Here is a 17000-nt window from a genome sequence, read left to right as displayed (position 1 = left end):
TCCATCTGACCCTAAAAGCGCTTACTACTCCTAAACTCGACCCATATCTGATCCCCTAAAACTATTTTTTCCCATAAACGCCATCCATCACAGACCCCTAAAAATCCTCACCACCATGAACCTTGAGAACCTCTCACCATCCCTAAAATCCACTCATTCCTGATTTTTTTTAAATCGTAAAACCCCTAAACTCCACTCATCCATAAACCCTAAAACCCCCTTTCTATGACCGAACTCCACCCATCGCTGACCTTTACAACCCCTCATCACCCCTAAACATCACCCATCTGTAAACCTAAAAAATCCCTCACTACCCCTAAACTCCATCAATGTTTAATGTAATGTTGGATTTTTCCTTCAAAATATCTTTCTTTCAAAATGGTTCCTTTCATTTTTGATTTATTTCTATTTCCTTAAAACTGTCTTTCCCTAAAATTGTTTTTTGTGATGTGGTATTTTCCAATGTAGTTTCTCAGTTTTCGTATTTCCATTAATTCACATACATCACACCTAGTTACCACCTGCTTTTGTTTGATGATAATTTACATATGCATTTTGGCTATTTTGAGATTAATTTTAATCTGTGAATGTTTAGTGTGTGTGAATACTGAATCGCTATTAACAAAGTGCATTTACGAAATTGCTTTTATGAGATTTCAAAAAATGTAGTTCTGCTATGCATTTTTACCAATCCCTTCATTTTGATTGACAAACGAGGGTGATACCACCTTTGGCAAGAAGGCAGCTCAAGTCCATAGCACCAATTTGCCTTGGAAGACCATGGTGTAAGGAGGTTGCCCGGAAAGGCCTGTTGGTCACTCATGAGGCCCGCTGAAGTGATGGTAATAAGAAAGACTGTCCTAACTGTCGGAAGCTGTAGCAAGTAACTGAGCATAGACTCAAATGGCATACACATATCAGAATTGGATTTAGGTCCCACGGAGGCATGAAAAATAGTTTTGGAAGAAACATATGCATCAGCCCCTTCACAAAACACATCACAACCAGTGATTTAAAGAAATAGGGATGATCAGGTATATATAAAAAGGCCAAAAGGACCGTTAAGTATCCATTCTCTGTGACCACTAAAAGGCCGCACTGAGCCAACAGCAACAAAAACATTACATAAGAGAGATTGGCCTGCAAGGGTTTTAGATGGTGTACCCCAAACTCGGTCAAAAACGTTTTCTTGCGCTGGGCACAGATGTACTTCGTGGACAAGTTCTGGCTGCAAGAATGTCATCTGCCACTTCAGACAGCAAGTCAAAAGAATGTAATTGTCGCCACTCAATCTCCACGCATGGAGGTGTAGGTTGTGGAGATGGGGTGCAGGACCTGTTGCTGAGAAAAGAGAGAGAGAGGAGAGTATGTACCCTAACGGGTAGGGCGGTCAACCTTAAGTCTGGGGAACCGGGTTCAAGTTTCGGCAACAACGCTCAACATCCTGTGATTCAGGGCAAATCACTTAATCTCCCCATGCCTAACAAAAATGAATGTGTGCTTGTGTAACGCAACTGGTGCTCATGTAAAGCGCTCTGATAACTGATACCTTTGGGTCAAGTTCACGCAATATACAATTCTGAATTTTCTTTTTTTTTTTAAATGAGGCCCCTGAACCCCAACAGGCTATTAATGGATATGTTACAAATAAGCTATCCGGGTGGGGAAGATAGAGTGGCCTGCCAATTATCAGGTTGGAACTCATCAGCAAACACATGAGATCTAAATCAGACTCTTGAAGCATCTAGACAGAGCTGAAGAGGCAGTGATGCTGGACCCATTGAAACCTTAGGTCCTATTGCTGTGTCTGCAAGTGCCATCAGGCATGCAGGTATGGAAGAGACACAAGGACTGAAGCCCAAGGAGCCTTAGAACCTTCCACAATGACATCCGGGACAGATCCCGATACGCCAGGATCATATTCTGAATGTCTTGGATTCAAAGCAGTAGTGGAATGCCTTGAAAGCTTCTAAGCCCTTATAAATGGAATCCTCTGTGTAGTACTCACGTGGGACTTCAGCTCATTGATAGAAAACCCCCAATCTCTAAAACGTTTAAGAGCCCTACACTAGAACACATGCTTCACCTGTAACCACTGCAATTACTCTTGTGAACACCTGAGGGAGGGGCTGAAGGAAGCAGATCAAGCTGGAAGTGTTCTTACCTCACTCTAAATCTTAGGTAACACCTATGGGAATGGAGGATGTATATATGAAAATACACATTGTGCAAGTCCAGGGACACCATCCAGTCCTCTTAATCAAGAGCTGAGAGCATCTGAGCCTGAATGAGCATTTTGAATTTGTCTTTATTCAGAAAGGCATTCAATGGCCAGAGTTCCAATATAGGCCTCAGGCTTCTGTCCTTTTTTAAGACAAGCAAGTAGTGTGAATAGCAACCCTTGCCCATCTCCTAGTCCGGCAGCCACTCGATAGTGCCTTTGTCCAACAGGAGATTGACTTCTTGCGTCTAGATAGCGGCGTGGTCAGCCATGTATGTGTGTATACTAGGGGAATAAGAGGTGGGGATGAAATCAAAGGTAGGGTGTAATCCCTTTGAACAATCCGTAAAACCCATTGGGCTGATGTAATGGATGTCCTACTTAGGAGGAAATGCCCCATCCTGCCCCCCCATCGACCAACTGTGGGCCTAAGGGGGAAAATGGCCCTGTCCATAATGGATAGTTTGGGCAGGTGAGTTCCTGTTGTCCTCCAGAACGGATGGCAACATCTCATTGGCAAGGTCCCACAAGGCATGGGTGTATGTATCCTGAAGGCACACTGCATTCTAAGACCTATTCCAAGGCTGCCTTCAGTGGGTCCTGGAAACCAGAATGTTTTTTCTCTAAGGCTACAACAGATACAAAACTCTGAGAGAAAACCTTTTCTTGAATTTGCTAATGCAAAACCACATCAACCCAATCATATGCATCCTGCACTGGCTACCAGTTGCAAGAAGAGTCCCCTTCAATGACCTTTGTGTCACCTATCGTCCTCTGCATGAAACAGGACCATCCTTCCAACAGCTAAATCTTGGTGTCTCCTTCCACATACATAATTTGTCTTTAAAACGTTGCAACAAAATTCAACTACAGACCAAGTTGCAAGTTGGAGGCAGAAGCGTTCATACAGAATAACTCTGAAATTCACTTGGTGATTCGTGGTCACTGGACATTTCCCTAGGCCCTGTTGACCTGTTCCAAACATCTTAACCAATTGAAGCATATGTTCTGCATGTATTACCATCACAGTATCAAGCTGCTGGAGAAACCACAACTCACATCTTGGCCTAAAACAGATTAGTGGACTAATGCATCCATTGTAGAGATGCGTCTAATCTAATGGTCATCTTCTACCTATACAACCAGTTTACTCACATTGGCATAACCAGGTCCCAGAAGATCCTGATCACCTCTGGAGTGCACCATCTTGTCCCCATCATCTTCAACCTCTACCTGGAGTCCACTAATCACCAATAAAGCAGCTTTATAATTCACTAATGCGGCAATGACCGGTAACTCTATTTGAAAGTCTCCTCCACTCCAGACATACAATGCCTTAAACACTGCCTACTCCTCATCCAGACCTAGATGTCAGCACCGACCTGAAGCTCAACTCAACCCAACCAAGACATATCTTCTAGTATTCACCAAAATCAAAACTCAACAACTAGTCTAAGCCCAGCCAAGTCATTTGGATTTATTCCTGCCATCGAACTCACCTTCCCTTGCTAAGAAATTCTAGACAACCTAGTACCAGCTCTCTAAACTGAAGAAATGAAACTCATTTCTGACTTCATTAGTCTTTATTTCAATTTATCAAATCATTAAAGACAATATAAATCATTAAAAAGTAATCTAAAAAATTCATGATATTTTACCTAAAAGTCCATCAAGTAAAAAATATATTAAACAGACAGAATTATAAGAATATAAACGTAATAAATAGTCATGCCTAAAACCATTAAAAAACGACTTTAAAATATTCCCGATTTGCCAAATAACATCGCTGGGTCCATTATGACAAAGAAAAAAAAACATGTACATAATCATAGAGCAAAGACCAAATTATGAGCCCTTTGTGCAAGAGCTGTATGATAGATATTAGCTACTGCAAGGTTCTTAATGATTTGGCACGAATGGCCCACATCCACCCCAGAAATTTTGCCAAAGCAATCGCTATAGGCTCACAAGTGTCTGTCTTTAAAATCCTTAGAATGCACAACTACCGTCCAGATGGGAAACTTTGTTTCCTGCGAAAGACCGGTAAAGATGGGAGTACCTCAGGGCTCTATTCTGAGCCCTACTCTTTTTAATCTTTATATGACCCCTTTGGCTGAGGTGATCCTACGCTGATGACACGCAGATTCTGATCACCTTAGGTCCCGACCCTAATGACACCAAGCAACGTTTTAATAACCGTCTTACCAATGTCGACAAATGGAGGAGATTAAACCATCTCCAGCTAAACGGGGGCAAGTCAGAGATCATTGTCTTTGGTAAAGCTATCAACTATTGGTCGCACGACTGGTGGCCTTCTAGGCTTGGCCCTTGTCCTACCCCCAAGGACATAGTCCGTAATCTGGGGTTTTATACGGACGACTGTCCATCTATGCGGGGCCATGTAAACCATGTCGTTGGCACCTGTTTTGGTGTCATGCGTAGCCTACGAAAGGTTTTTAAATGGCTCCCGATAGAGGCACGAAAACTCCTGACACAAGGACTGATCATTAATAGAATGGATCATGGCAACGCATTATTGCTGTCAATAAATGAAGATCTTATAAATAGACTTCAGGTTCTACAAAACACCGCTGCGAGACTGGTCCTTGACTGCCCATACAGATCTCCTTCTGCAGCATGCTTAAACACTCTCCACTGGCTCCCGGTGAAAAAGCGAGCTCTTTTTAAAATACTATGTCTCACTCATAAGCACATGTATGGAACTGGTCCAAAATACTGGCAGTCAAAGTTACATTGGTATCACCCGTCCAGGATACTACGCTCCAGCGATGCGGCATTGCTGACCCCTCTAAGAATCAACACCGTCAGGCAAGGAGGCCGTTCGTTCTCCTTTTGGCACCATTGTCCTGGAATAAAATGCCTTTCTACCTTCGTAGCATACCAGAACATAGTAAATTCCGTAAAGAGTTGAAAACCTGGGTTTTTGGAAATTAGATCTGGTCCGTTTATCAGAGCCGTCTGCAAGCGCCATGAGACTCATGTGAGTGATATGTGCGCGATATAAATGCCCCTGACTTGACTTGACTTAGAGCCTCTACCCCCGACCTTGTGCCAAGATTTAAAGAAACTGGTTTGAGCCATCTAATTCTAGGGGCTTTATAGTCCGGGCAGGCAAACAGAACATTGTTTCTTTATAAGATGGACATACAGTACAATAAGCCTCATTCAGAGGGTGCCATTACATGTAAAAGACTTAACAGGGAGAGAGCCCACTCTGAACTAATGATGCAGTTTCCTATCTTTTGGAACAGTGGTGAAATCCCAGTAGCTTTCACACAAATACTCGTTTATTCTCCAAGGAGGCCCGTGTCAGAGTAGGACTCGTACTAGAAGAAAAACGTTTCATCTTAATCATATTCCAATAAACTGACCTAAGCTCTTTCTTTGAGGGAAATGTGGTACCTTCAGGGTTTCCCCATAAACTGATCATCCCCATCTCACTCAAGATGTCTTTTAACTTCCTATACCAGGAGATCTTACTTGAGCAGTCAGCCCGCCTGGTTTCAATAAGAGCTTGGGCATACAGGGACAGTTCAGGGTTGACCCATAACCTTCTCCAGTACGCCAAAGGTCTAAATCGGGCTAGGTCTTCAAGCTGATTACATCCCAAATCAAGATAAAGAGGCGTGAGTGGAGAAGAAGATGGAAGATGTAGTTGAAGTTGAAAGAGATTTCTTGAGCGCACTATCACCATTCGGTTTCTTGGCGCTATAGACCGGAGTTGGACCAGAGGGGGGAAAGTGGGAGAGTTAAGAGGGGTAAGCTAGGGAAAACAGGTGGGTTTTGAGTTTAGCCCGAAAGTCGGAATAAGAGGGGATGGAACGGATAGCGAGGGGGAGTGAGTTCCAGAAAGTTGGGGCAAGGGTGGCGAATCTGAAGCCACCGTTTTTTTTCTTGCGGAAACGAGGGATTTTGAGAAGGAGCTGAGTGGAAGATCGGAGATCTCTGGTGGGAATGTAGGAGTTGATTTTGGCACTGATGAAGGCGGGGGCGGTGCCAGCTAGGGACATGAAGGTCAAACATCCTATTTTAAAGAGTGAGCGTTCCTTGATGGGGAGCCAGTGGAGGGTCTTCAACAAGGGGGTGATGTGGCTGGTTTTGGGGAGCCTGTGAATAAGGCGGGCCGCTTGATTCTGGATGAGTTGTAGACGACGACATTCGTAAGCAGGAATGCCCGCATATAAGGCGTTGCCATAGTCAAGACGGGAGGAAATGAGTGCAAGGATGATAAGTTTAAGGGCCTCCATAGAGAAATAACGTGATATTTTTCGGATGGTTCTGAGGGCCAAGAAGCATGAGGAAACTACGGAGCTGATCTGGGGACGTATGGAGAGGTCTTGACTGACTTTAATGCCCACCGTTTTCACAGAGGTTGATGGGGTAGGGGGAGAACCAAAGATGGAGGGCCAAAAAGTGGGGGACCATGGATTGGAGGGACTGCCAATGAGGACCAACTCGGTCTTATCAGGGTTCAGCTTCAACTGGTTGAGATTCATCCAGTTGAAGATGAATGTGAGGGTAGAATGGACCTTGGCGATAGAGTCAGAGGGAGGGGAGAGGTTGAAAATAAGCTGCAGGTCATCAGCGTAATTAAACGCTGTGATCTCCATGTCCTGTAGTGCAGCGATGAGGGGGTGGATGTAGAGGTTGAACAGGAGGGGGGAAAGTGAGGAACCTTGGGGAACCCCACAAGAGACGGAGTGGGTGGAAGCGAGAAAGCCGTCAAGACGGACGGCCTGGGTACCACTGGTAAGAAAAGAAGTGATCCAGGCGAGCGCTGGACCTCGAAAGCCAGCGCCCTCAACACGGTCGAGAAGGATGGAATGGTCGACCGTGTCGAAAGCCGCGGAGAGGTCAAGAAGGACAAGGGCCTGGGGGGAGTTGGTATCGGCGCTACGCCTGAGCTCGTCTACTACAGAGAGAACAACGGATTCAGTAGAATGAGCCGGCCGGAAACCGGCCTGGTGGGTGGCTAAGAGGTGGTGAGTCTCAATGTGATTGGAAAGCGAAGAGGTGATGTGGCTCTCAAGGATTTTGCTTAGGAGCGGCAGTAGGGAAATGGGTCTGAAATTAAAAGGGATGGTGGGATCAGCGCCGGTTTTTTTTAGAATGGGGATTACAGTGGCGGCTTTAAATATGTCAGGTACCACGCCGCAAGTGATGGAGGTGTTTAGAAGGGTAATGGAAGGGGTTGGGCAGCGAGAGAGAATATCTCTTAAGATGTGTGCGGGGCAGAGGTCGGCAGGAGAGCCTGAGGTGACTTTTCCCAGGAGCATGCTAAAAGCCTCATCAGAAATCAGCGGAAATTGGTCAATGAAGAAGGATGGGAAGGGCAGCGGGGGACAAGTGAAAGAGGCAGAGGCTGTGGGGATATTCTGTTTTATAGTGGCAATCTTCTCGATGAAAAAATCATTGAGGGTATCGCAGAGGGTCTGGGAGGGGACGGGCTTAGAGGTGGCTCTGTCGGAAGCGGAGAGTTGGTGCACGATAGTAAAAATCTCCTTGGGTTTGTTGGTTGCCAATTGAATTTTCAGCGAGAAATATTCTTGTTTGGCAGAGAGGATAGATTTTTTGCAGGCCTGCAGGAGAGTAAGGTATTGTAGCTTGGCGTCAGGGTGGTACTTACGGCGCCAGTGGCGCTCCGCAAGTTTTTGGATTTTAAGGGCGCTGGAGAACCATCTGTTAGCGTCGTGAGGGCGCCAGGTTCTCACCCGTCTAAGAGGGGCCACTTGGTTGCAGGCGTCGAGGAGCCAGGTGTTAATAAAGGCTACCTGTTTGTTGGGGTGGGTGTTGGTCAGGGTGGGGACTGAAGAGGATTCGAGGGCAGCCATGTCTACTCTGTTCGAGTTTCGGGCGAAGGTGTTTTTAGGACAGGGAGGGAGGTTGGCCTCTGCCAGGCGGGCAGAGAAGGTGATCAGGGAATGGTCGGACCAGGCACATGGCGATATGTTAGGTGCCGTGATGGATAGGTTGGCGGACCATACTTGGTCCAAAATGTGACCATGTGTGTGGGTATGTGCAGAGATGTGGGGGGTGAAGTTGATACTGTGAAGGGTTTCTGAAAAATCCTTGGACATGATGTCCTCGCGCGGGTCACCTGGCCAGAAGTTGAAGTCCCCTAGTAAGAGGAGGGATGAATTATTGACTACCAGAGTGGCTAATAAGTCCTGAAAGGCTGAGATGAAGTGGGACATGGATTGGGGGGGCGATAAAGCAGAATAATCGTGAGGGGGGTCGCAAGGTTAGTGGAGCGAGCTACTAAGAGGTCAACGGATGAAATGGGAGGATGGGGAAGGGGTTGAAATTGGAGGTTGGAGCCGACTATCATAGCCACTCCTCTGCCAGTCTTTCCCCCGGGGCGGTCAGCGCGGAGGATGTAGTAGAAGTCAGGGAGAGAACTAAGAACATCGGGTAGAGAGTCATCCGTGTACCAGGTTTCGGTAAGAAATAGGATGTCGGGCAGATGGTATCAATAAGGTCGAACAATTCCAGATGATGCTTGACCGCCGAGCGGGTATTGAGGAGGGCTAATGAAGCAAAGGCAGGAGGTCTATTCGGGCGGCTAGGGGAAGTAGAAGGGGAGGTGTGGCGAGGTAACAGAGCGTGTGGTGTAGGAGAGGGGTTGCGGAGGTAGTTTTGGGTGGGTCGCGCGATGTTAAGAAAGTTGATCGTGGCTGAGGTGACTGGACTAATGGGCCAGTCGTTGTAGTAGGCCAGAAGCTGCTGGGGTGAGTATGTGAGGAAAGGGGCAGGGTGCGTTGCCCCTTGGCCCGGCCTGGCGCGGATGGGCGCAGACGGGCTTGCCTTTGGCGCGCCCGCTGCGCGCGTCCGCAGCGCGGCCGGGATAGGCACATGATAGAAGTAGGGTCAGGGGGGGGCGTGGCCTGGCGCCAATGGGCGTGTCCTCTGCCCAGGGATTCACAAGCAATGGCGGCGAAACTCGCTCTGACTCCGAGGCAGCGCCTTAGTCGGCTGCACGATCAGAGTGGCAAGCAGTAAGTGATCAGTGACCAGCAGGTGAAGGTGGGGGGGGGGGGGGGGAACACCACACAGGTAGTTTAAAAGCACAAAAAACAAGTTATTTTTTAAAAAGATGACAAGCGCTCCCGGCTTTCCGCCTCAGGAGGTCACTCCAATCTAATAATGTAACAAAGTTCTCACAAATTTATTTTGAGCTACAGTCAGGGACGTCAAATCTTCAAACCCCCACAACACAGCCCCATAAAGTACTGAAGTACTAATTTTAGTTTTGTATATTTTTATAAGGGGGCCACCGGTTTGGAGTATGAAAGTCTCTGCTCCTTCATGAGGACTCCCGTCAGTTGGGCATGTTTGAGATCCAACCTATCGAGCTGGGATTTCCAGCTAAGTTTCCTTTCCAGGGTAATTCCCAGATACATAAAAACATCGGTCTGCTTCAACTGAACTGTATTCATAAAAACGTCCCCTTTGATGGCCTTGCGATTATGGAGGACCATAAACTCTGTCTTCCCCACGTTTACCTCAAGATCATGATCTCTGCAGAACTCTTCAAACCTGGTTAGGGCAGTCTGCAGCCCTCTCTGGGTCTTGGATAATATCAGAGTATCGTCTGCGAACATTAACAGGGGTATCTTAAAACCTGCCAGGGTGGGAGCATCTGTGGGTAGTCTGTATAGTAATCCACGACCCTATTGATAAAAAGAGAAAACATGGTCGGAGCAAGAAAACACTCCTGTCGAACCCCCTTGGCGATTGAAAACTTATCTGTAACTTCTCCCGTTAATGCCCCAACGTACCTGAGCAAAGTTAGAGTTATGCAGGGTAACTAAAACGGCCAATATTTCTAATGGCATCCCCATGTCTAAAAAGGATCTCCACATTTTAGCACGGGGCACCAGATCGAAGGCCGATTTAAGGTCAATGAAGGCTGCAAATAATGTGCCCCCACCTATAATTACCACCTTCCAGTAAATCATTACAAACCTAAGAACCTGATCGATAGTACTGGTGTGTGGACGGAACCCTGCCTGCATCAGTGACAAAATCTCAGTTTCCTCCATCCACGTCTGGATTCTACTTAGAACCAGTCTAGCAAAAAAACATTGAATACAGTCGATGAGGCTTATGGGTCTATAGTTACCAGGATTGGATCGATCCCCCTTTTTATAGACCGGGATGATCTCTGCTCCAGACCATGACTCCGGAATGGGGGCACCACTGGCTATTGCATTGGCAAGTTGTTGAATATAGGTCGTCCAGTTATCCCCATCAAACATACACAGGTCCGCCGGTATACAATTCAGACCTGGTGCCCTGCCTTTCGGGATTCATTTAATAACTTTTGAGACCTCTTGTTTAGAGAAATACAGGTTAGTAGTAGTATTAGGCATTATAAATTGGACTGTACTATCTTTACTTGCAGCAAACTGGGCTTCGAAATGAGTAATCCACGTCTCAGGTGGGACATGATTTACAGGTGCAGGATTTGATACACCACTTCCCCATTTGACAAGATGCCAAAATATAGTCATGTTCTTTTCCTTACTAGCATCCAATAAGTTATGCCAATGGTTCTCATCCCAATCCCTTTTTGCTTGTTTAAGTGCTTGCCTATACCCAACCCTTGCCTTTTTAATGTCTTCTGTATTTTTTAATCTAATAGCTCTTGATAAACTCCTATAAGCCTCTCTACATGGTTTGTTATACCACGAGGCTGCTTTTGAGTATGGTTCTTTCTTTGGTTTTTGTGAGTTTTTAATAAAAAAAATGTACGTTTAGAGAAGAGCTCATTATGAACCTGCGGAATGATTGAGTTTATATCCTCCTGGGTATCATGATTTTGGAGGATAGCTAAGTGGAGCTCCAACAAACTCTTCATCTGTTTTAAATACCCTTCATTAACTGCAACCCTAGCCCATTTGACCCTCCTGGAATCATTGGTAAGTGCCACTTCCCAATTGGCCTTTACTTTTTCCCCATTGTCGTGGATGGAAAGATCAGGAACCTGCAGAGATAGTACAGAGGGTTGTGGTCACTTTCAAGCCGTTCAAGGACTACCATATCCTGCAAGGACGACCAAAATTCCATGTTCAAAAATATATAATCAATCCTACTGCTTCTTATGCCATTATTAAAAGTATGGATGCCCGCCTGTCTGACTTGGACCTCCCATTAACTGCTCTAATCCCCTGTTCTAAGCATAGCCCTTTCAGTTGTAGTGCCGACTCAGTACCCCCAGGGCTGGTTTATAGAAATTTCTAAAGCTTGGGTGACAGATTGGCTCCAAAGCCCATGTTTCTTGAAATAGCCAAATATCATAATTGTCAATGAATGCAGACCATTCAATCGAGTGAGTTTTTTAGGAGAGACCTGCTATATTCCAACAAACCAAAGTTAAATTTGATCTATTAGGCCCTTGGATTTGAATACTGGATATATCAACCGACGGCCGAACAGTATCCTTATACAAAAACTCCTGTCTGCATCCATCACTAAACGTAGGGAGCCCTGCGGGTAGGAGGGTCAAAAGATGGTCATCCTCTACTACATTAATACAATCCACAATACAATCCACCCCACCTGGTCGTTTTCCCCCAAATCCGGGATACCACCCGCATGTCCCAACCCAACATTGAGGTGGTCCCTAGTCGGAATTGGTTCATTAATTCTCAGCAAAAATGAATCACAACCGTACTTGCAAGTGTCCCTAAGGTCATATGATCTGGTTGGCGGTAAATCAGTAACAATACCGAGTCAGTCAATATCTTCAAGGAAAGTGAGAGCGCCAAAGCGGTTGTGTGTTGGGATTGGATAGTTAGGTAAATCACTGATTTGGGGTGCCCCCTCCCAGTTTGAATTTAAACCCCTGGTAGCTATGGTCGGTTGGTAAAAAAAAAAACAAGGGGAGGATGTTTATATCGTCCGACCTTATTTGGCAAATTTCGGCCCTATCCAAAATATGTTTAACCAACCCCGGGGACCCAAAGCTTAGCACCACACAGTCCCCTGCGAGGGACTTGTGTGAGCTGCCAATCCATGGAATTCGACGGGCAATTTTAAAGTTGGAAAAAAGGTCATTTTTGATACCTGTCCTAGCAGTCAGCAAGTGTAATGCTATATTTCTCAGCGAAGACCACTGTTCCTGTACTGCAGGCTGTAACACTGGGACATTGCCCAAAACAACAGTGTAGGGTGTTGCCTCAGGAGGGAGATGAAGGGACATATACGTTTTGGAATTGCCAATACCATTAATTTGCAGAGCCCGCCTGCGTGGTTCCTCTACAGGCAGCACTAGGGTGGGACATGTACCATTGCTACTCGGATGCAAAGGTTGATTAGTCATAGATGCTGCCGGGACTGGTAGAGGGTGACAGTGTGCAGTATTAGCAGGTTCCCCCGAGTATGATCTACTCACCACCAGAGGAGCTATGCCTCGCACTGTCGTACGTTAGAGTTGGTTTGCAGGGCATTCAAGATGGTCAATTCTATTTTGGTCAACCTGCTTTCTATTAGGATCAGTTTATCAAGAAGCGGGTTCAACACAGCGTGGAGTTTTTTTTCTACCCGAGTGATTAAAATGTCCTCGGGTAAGCTAGATGATAGATCAGTAATTACAGTGGTGGTGGGGGTCGTGCAATCATTACTGGTAGTGATGTTGTCGTTTGAGCTACCAGTGCACCCAGTACCACCCGCCTTACGTTTATTTAATCTGGATGCTTGCTGGGCGGGTTTTATGGGACCCCACGATTTCCTTTTCTTAGAAGGCTGCTCCCCACCGCGTGCCTGAATATTTGTTGGCTCCTTGTATGAACCTTGGAAGTAACAGGGGTTTGGGCGTTAAACCCCATACATGGGGAGGGTAAGTTAGTTGATACCGGAGAGACCTGACTAATCGGAGGAGCTACATCAGTGATGACAGTACCCTCTGTGGGGGGGTTTCAGCACAACATTAAGCAAAGGTGGTGGGGGTTCCAACGATAGTCTGAGCTGGATCTCATGAATCAACGCAGATTCAGCTCTAGAAAGGAACGCATCTAGAGTCCCAACAACTCCAGAACTCACACCCACCTTCCGCTTATTCATATTAGCCTATATATGAGGCAATAACAACAAGGATATAACCAGTAAAAGTCTCACAGGTTGGATGTTAAGGGGATGGCCCAGTCCCAGTCTCTACCTGTCTCTAACGGGCCCGCCCTTGGTCAGGGCTTCGTCCAGGCGTCGTCCCGCACCGCAGGGGAATAGGCAGCGCTTTATGCGCGATCTCCACGCCTTCCCCTCACCGTCCATCATCCCCTTTGGCATCGCTTTGTTCGCCCTAAGTTGGCAGGGTATGCCAGACGTGGGTCCCTTGCTCACTTTGCCACTGGATTCAAGATGGGCTGGCTGATGAGGGCTATGAACCCGAAACCGGTCCCAGGATGCTTGTTTCTGGTCCAGGGAAGACATGGCTTGGCAGTTCGGGCTGGACTGTTCCCATGAGGCACAGGGTCAGACTGATTTGCATATGGCCATGTCTGAACTGGGGTGGTGGATTGAGCTACAGAATGATGATGGATTAAACCCAGATCAGTTGACTGGGGGTAAGTGTTTGATTTGCTCAAGCGCTCCGTCCATCATCCCCTTTGGTATCGCTTTGTTCGCCATAAGTTGGCAGGGTATGTCCAGACGTGGGTCCCTTGCTCACTTTGCCACTGGACTGGCTGATGAGGGTTATGAACCCGAAACCGGTCCCAGGATGCTTGTTTCCGGTACAGGGAAAACATGGCTTGACAGTTTGGGCTGGACTGTTCCCATGAGGCACAGGGTAAGACTGATTTGCATATGGCCATGTCTGAACTGGGGTGGTGGAGTGAGCTAAAGAATGATGATGGGTTAAACCCAGATCAGTTGACTAGGGGTGAGTGTTTGATTTGCTCAAGTGCTCCGTCCATCATCCCCTTTGGTATCGCTTTGTTCACCCTAAGTTGGCAGGGTATGCCCAGACGTGGGTCCCTTGCTCACTTTGCCACTGGATTCAAAATAGCCTGGCTGATGAGGGTTATGAACCCGAAACCGGTCCCAGGATGCTTGTTTCCAGTCCAGGGAAGACATGGCTTGGCAGTTCGGGCTGGACTGTTCCCATGAGGCACAGTGTCAGACTGATTTGCATATGGCCATGTCTGAACTGGGGTGGTGGAGTGAGCTAAAGAATGATGATGGATTAAACCCAGATCAGTTCACTGGGGGTGAGTGTTTGATTTGCTCAAGCGCTCCGTCCATCATCCCCTTTGGTATTGCTTTGTTTCCCTTCACTCGCGGCAGCTGTGGGATTACAAGTGCACCCTGGGGGCTGTGGTCCTCGCCCAGGGTAGTAGATCAGCAAAGCGTCCTTCGCGGCCACCAACAGCAGCAGGGAAGCAAACAACACCCAGCAGGTGACCACCACGGAATCCGGCGTGACGAGGTGAAATAAAAAGAGTGAAGCTCCGCAACGCGGGTGGAGAGGCAGCGTTTTATGCGCGATCACCACGCCTCCCCCTCACTCGCAGCATCTGTGAGATTACTAGTGCACCATGGGGGCTGTGGTCCTCGCCCAGGGTAGTAGATCGGCAAAGCGTCCTTCGCGGCCACTAACAGCAGCAGGGAAGCAAACAACACCCAGCAGGTGACCACCACGGAATCCGGCGTGACCAGGTAAAATATGTATCTTTGGCACTGTGCAGCACTTCACTGAAATTTGGCTAGGTTTGAGCTGTACTTATACACATACATATCGATTAGCTTCCTCGCTAGTGTGCTCACCATTTCACCCTTCCAAGGCTGATAATATTAGTACTATTCAGATGGATAATTAACACTTATTATCAGTGCCTACAGATCAACTAAAAGGTACATTGAGCAACATGAGTTTAGTAATTATTTATTTCCCAATCACTTGCCTACAGCCAACCGGACAGACTACTAGCAATGAAAAAGAAGCAAAGGACATAGTACCATGACAGTCGGGCTCCAAGGCAATAATATTCACAGAAAGGAACCGACTACGGGTGACATAATCCTTGTAACTTAGGTGCACCTGCTACCTCTACACCACAACTGGCGCACTACTCTGAATCTTAGGTACAACATTTATGCCCTACCACTATGCAATGATTATCATGCACAGCCTTTCTACACGGAATCCATCACGCACAATTGCTGCTATTCTTCTACACTCAGCATTACAACTGGAGCAAACCTGCTTACCTATAGGCAGCACCATCCAACCCCTTCTTGTCTACGCATGTAAACTCCAGCTTCTGTCCACTGACGAGGCATCAGCCCTTTAATGTCACAAAAGGGCAGCAGTGTGATTTATAAACGCATAAACCCGCAGGTAGGGGGGTTAGTTCATGAAAAGCAGTACCCTGTTTCCCCCAAGAGGGCACTGCAGGCAGATACACCTCTGCACACATGCAATACAGGCATGCAACAGTTCATAATCATATACTAAGAGAAGGACAGTCAAATTATATGCCTCAGAAGTTATGATTATATGTTCAGTGTTAGCATAAGAGTATTTACTAGAAACTAGAAATAACATAAGGGAGGGTACACCCAATTATCCTATATACCACCTGCTGTAGAGTGGTGTGCATATCACAAGCGAGCATGCGGATGGCACCCAGGTAAATTAGTGCCCACGCCATATTTCTTGGATATACATGTGTATGTGTTTCTGGGTCTTTACCCACAGGAACTACCTGTGGCTTGCTTCATCATTGGACCCACATCCAGATCACCTAATATGAGTGGGCGGACTCTATGCGCTTGTAAGCGGGGCTCTTTAGGAGCTATGTGCAGGGAATTAAGTGAGTGTGTTAAAAATGCCTAAAGATCCTCCGGTAGTGTTTCAATGTATGAGGTCTAGGGCAAGATTAAATTAATGAGATGTTGTAAGGATTCTATGGTCACATCGTTGTGGTGGTAACAACATATCTTCCAATATACCGTTCATTAAACCAGGTAAATGAGATTGAGGGGTCTTAAATTGTCCTGAGGGGCGCATAATGACTTACTGGGCACCTGTGTTTTTCATAAATGAGAAATTAACAAAATAATTTGTCAACATATCATCATATATGAGTTTAGCGCAGAGAGCTTGGTATGTGCTGTCCAATAAAACTAACGAGCAGGTGGTGTGGCAGTATGAATCAAAATGCAAGATGTCTAACATATCATGTTTTATTTTTTAGTGTTAAGGTGCATTGGACAGATATTTAAAAAGGAAAAAAACAGGTCATCGCAGATACACAAAACAATATAGAACAAGCGCAGCATAAATATAAAAAATGGCAGTGATAATCATTATTCACGACAAAACATGAATTCACGGGAAATATGTTCCTCGGAGTAGCTTCCATGTACTTTGGCGGATTACTTGGCCTCTGGAATATCTGTTAAGTGATGAAAAAACGGGCGGCCATGAACACATGTTTTATTTTCATCAGCGAGCTGCAGCTTCATTCTGGAAATCGTGTCTTGCACATCCTCATTTGACAAATATAAGGGTAGCTGCCGAGACAGGCGCACGGCTTCTCCCTTGGGAGACAAAAACATGTAACTCATCAGTCAAGCTAAAATAACTGAAATAGCCTTTGCGGGTTTCAACGATAATTCTTTCAACAGAAAGTGTAGTTATAATGACCAAAATTCATAAAATATTTTGACAGCGTACACATGCTCCATGAATAAACCATGGAATGTTAACAAACAGTTGCCTACATTAAATGCTCATTCCTTGTCTGGTTATGTG

General features: G+C 46.2%; 1 protein-coding gene across 5 annotated transcripts in view; it reads right to left on the bottom strand.

The window, feature by feature from the left end:
- The window catches only part of PMS1 (PMS1 homolog 1, mismatch repair system component), a 903709-nt gene that overhangs the window by 52707 nt on the left and 834002 nt on the right, over window positions 1-17000 (bottom strand). For 4 of the 5 annotated variants that reach the window (XM_085648797.1, XM_085648801.1, XM_085648799.1 and 1 more), the window contains one exon: window positions 16414-16786. The exons of the other annotated variant lie outside the window; for it this stretch is intronic. In XM_085648797.1, coding sequence (XP_085504923.1) covers window positions 16622-16786 — 165 coding nt within the window. In that variant the 3' untranslated portion in view covers window positions 16414-16621. Of the gene's footprint in view, window positions 1-16413; window positions 16787-17000 lie in introns of those variants that run through there. 5 annotated transcript variants of the gene reach the window in all.

The sequence above is a fragment of the Triturus cristatus genome, chromosome 3_2 (genome assembly GCF_964204655.1).
Source record: "Triturus cristatus chromosome 3_2, aTriCri1.1, whole genome shotgun sequence".
NCBI classification, from domain to species: Eukaryota; Metazoa; Chordata; class Amphibia; order Caudata; family Salamandridae; genus Triturus; species Triturus cristatus.
The sequence above is the reverse complement of the archived record's forward strand: the minus strand, read 5'-3'. Positions and strand labels throughout refer to the sequence as shown.